This window comes from Gouania willdenowi, chromosome 21 (genome assembly GCF_900634775.1).
Source record: "Gouania willdenowi chromosome 21, fGouWil2.1, whole genome shotgun sequence".
NCBI classification, from domain to species: Eukaryota; Metazoa; Chordata; class Actinopteri; order Blenniiformes; family Gobiesocidae; genus Gouania; species Gouania willdenowi.
The window spans coordinates 29,248,297-29,258,788 of NC_041064.1; the positions used below are offsets into that span (position 1 = coordinate 29,248,297).

Consider the following 10,492-nt stretch of genomic DNA (forward strand, 5'->3'; position numbering starts at 1 on the left):
AGGGCTAAATCAACTTAAAGGGCTAAATCAACTTTTCTGTGCTTTAACCATCACAAAAGTGCTATTTGGGCTTCATATACATGCCCAAAGTGTTTTTTCATTGATTCCGTCAATCGTTAGTTAGAGGGTGATTTGCTCCTTTCTTACTGCAGGGCGAGCCCAAACACCTCGCTCCAATTTGATGACGCGTTCCCACTTTGATGACGAATTTGACGCGGCACTGAGCTGGAGAAGCCGCACCTCCAGGAAGCTCTCTGGCGTGATTGACATGTTAACAGACACGCCCACGAAGGTGAGCATTTCAGCGTCCTTCACGCAGTGCTATGTATGTATTTTCTACAGTCTATGTATGTACCGGCAAATGCCCAGCCCCCACGCTCTATCTGAGCTCGACTACGGAGTGGGTGGGAGGAGGGCGGGCCGTCCTCTGGCCCTATGTCACTGTGCGGAGAGGAGTAAGTCATTGTCCCGTCTATAGACAGAAAGTGACTTTTCAGAGGCTAAAACTCTGGAAAAACAGGTGAGTTTGGAAAAATAAACCTCAAATACTATGTTTTTGAGGTTCTTAGAACAAATGGAGATGGATGAAAAATAGCATGATATGAGACCTTTAAAGCCCATTACATGGGTCACATATTATTAAGCCTCAAAAACAGATTGCTCTTTAATGTTTTTTACTCATTATAACAATATACTTTGTCTATGTTGTTGAGGAAAAAACAATGTCCATTAAAGCTGGACAAAATTTGTAAGAAACAGAGCTAAAGAGCAAATTAATGACATTTTAAAATAATATATATATTATATTTATATAGTACCAATTACAACAATAATCATCTTGTAGCGCTTATCAAAATATAAAATCCTTAATAAAAAACCAAATAAACAATTCCACATGAACATGCATCAGCTACAGTGGGGAGAAAAACCTCCCTTTTAACAATGATTTTCTTTTTTTTAAGTTTTTTTTAATCATGTTTATAAGAATCCCAAACATTTATGATTTATAAGATGAATCTCTTAACTGGGAAAAGGAACATTTTAAATTTGGAAGGAGAACGGAGTTTAACGAGTTTCAAAGAGAAGTGCTGATGGACCTCAGATAAACAGAGCAATACGAGACATGTGAGTACAGTATTTAGTGATAATACTGGACTAAATCAGTGAAGTCAATTCATCAGGTAAATGTCTTGTTTTGTACCATACATGTTATGTATAATATAAAATTGTGTTATTATTTTATATGCACATTAATGGGTATGTGATAGGTAAAACATGGACATACTGTAGATAAAGGGTTGGTTGTGCAAGCTAATCATGGAATTTTCACCTGTATAGTCTTTAACTTTAAAGAAGCTATCAAAGCATGCTAACAAAGCAGTGTGATGAAGCCAACCCCCTTTTACAAAAACTGAAATAACTTCCACTTTCATTTTGGGTTTAGTAAAGTCAGGAACCAGTACTTAATAACAATTCAAGGATTTTCTCTGTTTAGTGCACATAAAAACCCATCTCCAGTGTTTCACGTCTCCAGTCCTTTCATAGCCCACCACTGCCCTCTATTGTAAAAATAATGTTCAGGTTTGTCTAACTTTTGGACTCTTTCTCCTGAGCATGTAAGAGGTTTATCTGGTAACATGGAATTAGGTCAGCTGAGAGTACTCACAGTCCCCGTTTACAGAGTTGGAGTGCTCTGTGGGTATGTCCTGGAACTTCAATGGCACGTAAAGTGGCTCGCTCTGTGGACCAAAAGCTCAGCTCAGTGGAGAAGTTTAGAAAAAACATTACTAGAAGCTATAATAGTTAGCAGAGTTAGCTAGTAAGTAACACAGGGTTGTTAGCATGTAGAAGAGGCAACTTACCAAACTGTGGCTCACAGTGGTGTCATTCGTACATGGTGCAAAGTAAGCTTCAGCATCAGCAAACTGCAGGACAAAAAGATTTAGACATTACCATCTTCATCAAATATACTAACAGTAGTTCAGGTTAGTGAGCTTTTCCCAAACGACGAAGCTAACTGCCAATAAGATTTCAGTAGGGTGACCAGATTTTAAAAACTCAAAACCGGGACAGTAATTTAACCAAAGACAGATTTTCAAAATAAATGATTTGCATATGCTTTTATATGAAATGAAAAAAGCTTTTTTTTTTTCCTTTTGGATGAAATGTATTATTGTAACAGCAAATTTAAAGTGGCCGTCGGTAAAAAGAAAATAAATTAAAAAAAAAAAGCAAAATTTTAAGTTAACATAAAACTGTTTTGATTAATCAAAAAAATAATCAAAAAAACTGACTGAGCTTGTGAAAAACTGGGACAAAGCAATGGTTTGGGTGTAATCAACCAGGACAAGGGTCGTAACTCTGAAAACCGGGACTGTCTCGGGTAAATCGGGGCATTTGGTCACCCTACATTTCGTGCAAATAATGAACCAACTTCTCTGGCATCTTTATAGCACTCCAAATGGCATTTTACTACTTACAAAAGCTGTGTGCCTGCGTTTCAGGGTCCCAGCGCACTGCTGCCTCCAGGGTCTCCACAGCAAAAAGCCCAGCAAATACAGCATAAACAGGGAGGTCTTGGTGAAAGTGCTGAAGAATGGTTTGTTGTACTCTTGCCGCTTGAAAATGTACTACAGGATGAAAAACATGAAGGAGAAGATTTTACTGACCAAATAATAAAACAACTACAATATGACGAGTTTCAGAGGTCGACAAAAAGAACTGAGTTTTTAAGTGCACTTACTACAGTTTTTAAATCAAGTTTTGTAGTGATGATACCTTAGCTCTCCATATGAACAACCCGAACACACCTGTACACACCTTGCGAGTGCGGTCGAAAACCGCACTCGCAAGATTGTTTTTTACTCCATCACAAGCATAGTTGTCATTGATAAATGGTCTTAACCAGAACTCAGAGCACATTATTCCAGTTTTAAAGTCTTTGCACTGGCTCCCAGTTCTGCTGCTGGTGTATAAATGTGTGAATGTGAATGTGTTTGGTCCAGAAACCATCAGTGAGATGTTAGTCAGGTATGAACCCAGCAGGTCCCTCAGATCTATGGACACAGGTCAGATAGTGGAGCCCAGAGTCCACAGCAAACATGGTGACGCTGCTTTTAGTTGTTATGCTGCAAAGAAATGGAACAAACTGCCAGCAGAGCTAAGTCAGTATCACATGTGAACATTTTTAAATCCAAGTTAAAGGTTCTATTTTTTTTCTACTGCGTATGATATAGCAGGAGATTTTTAATAATAATATTGTTGATTCATAGTTTTTACTGCTGATTTTAATGTTCTTATTGATTTTTAAACTGTTGTAAAGCACACTGAATTGCCTTGTGTATGAAATGTGCTGTACAAATAAATTTGCCTTGCCTTGCCATGTGACTGGAACCATGCATAGCACTGCAGGATTAAGAATCCCATAGAATAATGCAAAAATGTTTGAAATTACATTTCTGATATTTAAGAAGTATTTTTAATCAATATTTCCTGGATTTCTTCACCAGAGAAGGAAGACAGTGATTCGCTTGATTTGGTTATTTTCCCCCTTGATATGATGTCACTCTGTGAGACATTAAACGCTGCCATCAATAGTGGATGAAAACATCTTTTGGATTAAATACAGGTACAGTTTTAGCAATGTTAGAGATCGTCACCAGCAGCTGTAAGACCCAGTGACTCTGGGATGACTTTAGGAGGGAGATTGTGCATTTGCTGTGCAATGATCCTAAATTGATGGAATATGAGATTGAATTCATACTAGCACTAAAGTAAAATTAGCTATTGCCAAGCCTTTTACTTATTTGTCCTTGTACGTGTGTTTCTTATGCATCCTTGAGTGTCGCTCTTGATGTGACCATTGTGTTAATTTTATTTATTTTTTAAAAATGTGGGGTTTTTTTCTGTCTCACAAGCAGGACAAAAGATCTGCACATGAAAAATGCAAGTAGATCAGATCATTAGATGTGTTACATGTGAATAGGAATGCTGATGTAATCTGAGAGCTTTACACTCAGAATGGACCAGTGGTTTAATAGGACCAATAGTTTAATAGGATACATGAACAGATGATACATACTGAGGTGAGCTCAGATGAAGCCACCCAAATGACATCCACCAGCAGGAGGATTACAACTCCAAGGGCCATCCGTCTGCGCTGGGCTGCAGAGCTGCTTTGTGAGCTCATCCGGTTCATGATGAACACCCACTCCATCAGGAAACTGAAGACACATTCACAGAAGAACAATGAACAGGTTTAACCACCTCAATAATGCAGCGAGTAGATTATAAAAATGACTTTCACAGGCTAAATAAAATTCCAATTTGTAATGTACCTGTACTGTGTGCGTGTGCGTGTCTATCTCTATGACCATCTGTAAAGTGTGTGTGTGCTACTTGGACCCTAGTGAGTAAGCTAACATAGGCTCCAGCAGAGGAAATGTTTCTACATTATTAACCACTACACATACATACTGTACATACATACATCTTTTTTGTACTGACCACACAACCTACATTTTTCCTACATTTAGTCCCATTTCTATTATACAGTAAATAGCAAAACCCAAATTATTTTATTTTTAATGGACGAGGACAAAGGATTGCAGCTTCCAAAATGAAGAGACGTAGTGCAGTATTGATTTTAATCTCAACTTCATCAAAAACTTCAAAACCTGGGAGTAATACTGTTACTACTTAGACCCACAAAAAATGACGTTGGAGAGCATATAACCCCATGGGTGTCAGGTTTGTCACATATTTGTATGCTGTTGTATTGTATTTTGTATATTTTGTACATTTGTATTGTTTTTGTATATATTTTATTTATATTACTGAGGGGGGATTCCATAAAGCAGGTTATGTTCAAACTCTGAGTATGTTCAGGCTCAAATGAGGGAAACTCTGAGTATCCCGTTCCAAAAAGCGAGGTATGTTCTTCTCTGAGTATGTTACCATGGCAACATTGTCTGAACTAAACCTGGTCGCTGGCAGGTTTTATCGAAGATACCCTGGGTTTCTACCTGGCTCCGCCCACCTGAACACCGTTTCTGAACACTTTAATGAACCTTGACACTCTTCTCTGAAACACATTAGTAACATCACACAACACAGACGTGCTCACATCATTACTAATGATGTGTTGCTTTACGTTTTTTTTTTTTTTTTTTGCTAACAGTAGTTTTCCTTATAACATTGTGGGTGCAGAGCATTAAGTGAAAGCCACTGAGAGGTTGATCTGCATTTAAACGCCTACTGACATCTGTAGTAAAGTTCCCTGGATACAAACCTGTGGATAATATAAAGGAGGAGATGACAATTTAAATGAATCCACTTTTGAATTAAGTTCATTAAGATGCCGCTGTTGGAAACGATGGGTTGCGTGATCGCATCCCGCTTTAGTCTTTTTTTTATGACACATTTTTTGGACGTTGAGATGACTCTGGCAACAATATTACATTAAATATCAAAATAAATTATGTGATATCAAGCGTCAGTCACTGTCTTTATAGCCAGTGTAACGTGAGGGCTCTCTATGCAGCCATTATTCATATTATTCCCTGCTCGTCATGTCACTGAAGCGATAAAGTGATGAAGGGACCAAAAAGTGCTACTAATCACAGGTAATTTAAGCCACTATAATCACTGAAGGTGCGTTCAGTGTCAACGCACATTTAGAACAGGCTCATATTCCTCAAACACCGGCTTATTTCACCCATCAGAGTGAATAAATCACTCTCTTCTGGGTGGTTACCATGGTAGTTTGTGTAACCTTCGATTCATTGATGATGGCTTTTTATCACATGCGTGCACGTAAGTTACTCAAGGTTTACGTACTCAGGGTTGACTGACCCACTTCATACCAGCCGTAATGGAATCCCATACCCAGAGTTTACCATCGCAGGGTATGTTGACCCAGAGTTGATGGATAGAGTCAGAGTTTAGACTGGTGTTTTTCTATTTGAATAGTTTTTCTATTTTTATTGTTTTATACTAGTATTCTTTACTCAATCTATTTATTCTTTAAGGGCTTTTATTATGTACATGTTATATACATAATGACGAACTAAAATCCTTGAATCTTTGTTGTTTGAAGAACTAGTTGTCTGAATCTAAAGAATAGAAGGATGTTTCTAAGGATGAAAATATGTTGCTACTCTATCCACACTCACATAACAGCATGTCTGTTATGCAGGTGAACACAACATACAGTGGTTGCCCAAACCTGTCAAACTCTTTGCTGATATGCAATGTTCTTGGCTGAATATTTTGTAATTGGGATGATATACCATAAGTGTGTTTGATTATTATACAAACCAATTAAGCAGCAAAATGCAGACTGGGGCAGTAAATCCAGGCTTCCAGTTCAGATTGTCAGTGTAAAAGATTCAACACCAACCATAGGAGTCCCAGTTAGCCAAAGCCTGCAATTCACAACAAGCACAAAAGAGTCAGAAACACATGGCACTAGAACAGGGGTGTCATTTTAAATCAGGGGCCAAATATGGACCAGTTTGATCTGAAGTGGGCCACAGAGATGGGGAATCCAAACAATTCAACATTAGTGCTTAGGCGCCGACAATATCCAAGCAATAAATGAAAGGTAGTGACAACATTGTTTCAATTTGTGAAAATGTCAAATAATTAGAGGATTGAGCAGCATTTTTGAAAAACTAAATTTGTTACAACAATTCAAGAGTAAAAATGACTTCCAATCTGTTATACAAGCATGGGAAAACTGGAAAACACTGCAAATATTGTTGCATTTCATTGAATTAGTGACAATATTGGTACCATATCGGTTTAAATGTGAAAGATACTCATCCCTAGTGTGAGGTGATAATCCAGCATCAGTACAATGGGTTAACAAACAACTTAGAAACAACACACTTTACAACTTCAAGGACTCTTAAGGATCTGATACTGAAGTCTCAATGTGGAATACAACAGCACATCCTCTTTATCTTTAGGTTGTACAGTACTGTACCTCGATCAGGCAGAATCTTCTCTTTTACAGCAAAAGGTACTTAAAATATTGGCCAGGTAGACAAAAAGGTTCAGAGTTATGGCTGCTGAGAACTTACTTACCTTAATGAGATGTGGTAACAGCTCATTTGTGGTTTCCATTTCCAGCAAATATTTCAGACAGTCTGAGTGTAAACACGTACAAAGCTACTGTACGTTACAATATTTGTTGTTCACTAGCAAAACTCCAGCCTTACGCTTACATCATTTGTCTCATTTACGGTAAATTTAGTATTTCAGATTTTCGTTGTAAGTGCATGTTAGTGTATTAAAGTTGACAAGCTATGCGCCCACAAGCTTGATGACGCTAGTGTAACAGTAGCACGTCAAAACATTGTGCGATAAAACACAACTAGTTTACCTGAAGCAACGAAGAGTCATTCACTTTGCTTTTTACCTGGAGTGTCATTGCAAATGCTGACGAATAATTAACAAGAATCCACATTTCGCTGCAATATTAGTCCAGTCCGGGTGGTTGTAAACATTAGCACACCCTTCCTTCTCGTCGGTCAGGTGACATCACTTATGGCGCGGTGTCTGCTGGGATATGTAGTTTATTTGTGGAAAGACACGTAAGCGCTAAAACCACAACATTTGAAACACACTTTTTAAACTTTACAGGGTATTATTTATTATTGTTGTTGTTGTTGTTGTTGTTGTTGTTGTTGTTGTTGTTGTTGTTGTTGTTGTTGTTGTTGTTGTTGTTGTTGTTGTTGTTGTTGTTGTTGTTGTTGTTGAAATTGCATTTTCACAGTTGACTAGTCATAAAACTAAAAATAATTCTGGGACTTCTCTGAAGCACAAAGGAGATTCTTTTTTTAGCTACCATTGTGTTTTGTTTTTTTTCCAGTATATATATGCTGTCCCATTTATTATTAGTAGTAGTGGTAGTAGTATTAGTATTATTATTTGCCAAGTTTGGTTAATTTAGATAAATGTAAGCTATATCTCTGCTCAAAGATCCTATATATACTGCCAGAAACAGTATTTGTAATCTAGGCCCTCCATCTCTGCAATGGGATTTTAAATGATCTACTGTTAACTACGGATATCTAGAATGAGCAATTTTGCATGGTATGTGAAAAACATTTTGGCTATTTCTACAGTCAATCATCCACTTAAAGGACATATTTGAGACTTGCAGCATGATAGTACATAAAAAATAAAAAAACAACTGTCTATTTTTTAAAAGATATTCACCTATTACTTCCTCCAAGAAGATAACATTGTTTATTTGCCCACTTTGTTCATATTAATAATCTCTCCTCAGCACACGCCAGGGTTAATCATGGCATTCCACTTGGTTCAGTTTTAAGACCAATACTCTATACATTATATATGATTCCACTAGGTAACATTATCAGAGAACATAGTATAAATATACATTGCTATACGGATGACACACAGCTCTATTTGTCAATGAAGTCAGATGAAACGCATCACTTATTCAAACTCCAGGCTCGTCTTAAAGACATTAGATCCTGGATGAGCTGTAATTTTCTCCTTTTAACCAGAATAAAACCGAAATCCTGTTATTTGGTCCGAAACACCTCAGTGAGAAATTATCAGAGCAATAGTGTCTCTGGATGGCATTACTCTGTCACCCAGCACCACAGTAAAAAAAAAAAACTTAGTTGTTATCTTCGATACTGACTTATCCTTTAATTCTCATATTAAGCAAATTTCAAGGTCAGCTTTCTTCCACCTCTGTACCATCTCTAAAATCAGGAATGTTTTGGCCCAGAGTGATGCTGAAAAACGAATCCATGCATTTGTTACATCTAGACCAGATTACTGTAACTCTCTACTGTCAGGATGTCTCCAGTTAATCCAGGATGCTGCAGCCAGAATACTAACTGGAACAAACAGGAGAGAGGATATTTCTCCAGTATTGGTTTCCCTTCATTGGCTTCCTGTAAAATCTAGAATATAGTTTGAAATCCTCCTGTTAGCCTATTAAGCTTTGCATGATCAAGCTACTGTGTATCTTAGAGACCTGTTAGTGCCCTATTGTGCAGGCAGATCACTCCGCTCTCAGTTTGCTGGCCTTCTTGAAGTTCCTAATGTGTCTAGAAGTAGAACAGGAGGAAGAGCTTTCAGCTACCAGGCCCCTCCCAGTGCAACCAGCTCCCAGTCTTAGTATGGGAGGCAGCTACCCTCTCCACCTTTAAAGGTTCTATATCATGCAAATCAGCTTGTTTGGGTTTTTAACCTTGTTACAATGTTAATTCCTTATCAAAAACACCCCCAAAGTGTTATTGAGATTCCTTTCTGCATCTCTGAGATATCCTCAATAATCTCTTTATTGTGATGCTTTTGATAGTTGTCCTGATTATCTACATCCTAGTTTCCTGGGGGTACGGGTACCCCCAGGGCTATGCAAATTGTCATAGCCCTGGGGGTGCAGGAATTAAAACTAAAGACAGCATGACAACATTGGAAACTAGAATCAACCAGCAGTCAAGAGCCTGCATGCATTGCCACAAATTACACATTGGTAAAACTACCCACTAGTGGTGACAGTGAAACAATCCCATCAAAAAAACACAAACATGATGAGAGCTACATTGCTTTGCACTAACGAAACGTGCTGTCAAGACATTGATCCCCTTTGCCACCATGTACTTGTGTGAAAGTGGATTTTCTGCTTTTTTCAAACAAAAAACATAAAACAAAATACAGAACATGACTTTGCATTGAGAACGATTTAAGACTCGGAATCTCTCAAATTCAGCCCAACATTACAGAATTATGTGCATCCATACTCTCAACCTAAACCTTCTCATTAAAGTTGTAGAGAGTTGTATTTCAGTTTCAGGGCAATTAATATGTTGTATTACTGCTAAATGCTCAATCAACAAATATTTTGTAGACTTCTTTCTCAACAAAAAAGTTGAAAATGCCAGTAGGCTAATTTATTAAATAAATCGAGAAATAATTCTGAAAAAGATATTTCATTCTATGTTTACAGGTTAGTATTCTTTTTTTTAATTATGTATTATTTATCCACAGGATAGGTACAATTCTGAGATAAATTTCACTAAAGAAGTTACAATGCAATAATAATAATAATAATAATAATAATGCATTGTATTTAAAAGCGCTTTTCAAGAAATTCAAAGACACTTTATAGGTTAAAAAAACAAATACGAACACAAAGAAATATGAATCAGAAAAAACAAAGCAAAAAAGGCAGGAAACAGGCATGTATGAGAGGATGGTTAAATGTTAAAAGCTGAGCGAAACAGGTGAATTTTGAGAAGTGATTTGAAAGATTGGAGTTTGGTTAGAAATCACACAGATGTGATCGCCAAAGAAGGCTATAGCATCTGTGTTCCCTGATTAGGAACCATTAAAAACCACTACATATAGTAGCTATAGTGGCTGTAGTGACCATTAGACTGGTATAGAAACGTCTGTAGGAACCATTAGACTCCTGTAGGAACCATTAAACTCCTGTAGGAAT

At 37.3% G+C, this 10,492-nt stretch overlaps 2 protein-coding genes across 4 annotated transcripts in view; one reads left to right on the top strand and one right to left on the bottom strand.

Annotated features, from left to right (window-relative positions):
- LOC114454954 (solute carrier family 35 member F5-like) overlaps positions 1-7,550 on the bottom strand; it is a 35,581-nt gene extending 28,031 nt beyond the window's left edge. For 2 of the 3 annotated variants that reach the window (XM_028435918.1, XM_028435919.1), the window contains exons 1-6: positions 7,388-7,543; positions 6,319-6,425; positions 4,082-4,223; positions 2,481-2,630; positions 1,863-1,925; positions 1,667-1,739 (exon numbers count right to left, since the gene is read on the bottom strand). In XM_028435918.1, the coding sequence (XP_028291719.1) occupies positions 1,667-1,739; positions 1,863-1,925; positions 2,481-2,630; positions 4,082-4,216 (421 nt within the window). In that variant the 5' untranslated portion in view covers positions 4,217-4,223; positions 6,319-6,425; positions 7,388-7,543. Of the gene's footprint in view, positions 1-1,666; positions 1,740-1,862; positions 1,926-2,480; positions 2,631-4,081; positions 4,224-6,318; positions 6,426-7,387 lie in introns of all 3 variants that reach the window. The other variant, XM_028435920.1, reaches the window with a different exon arrangement.
- The window catches only part of LOC114454977 (ly6/PLAUR domain-containing protein 1-like), a 135,883-nt gene that overhangs the window by 124,238 nt on the left and 1,153 nt on the right, over positions 1-10,492 (top strand). The gene's annotated exons all lie outside the window — the stretch shown is intronic.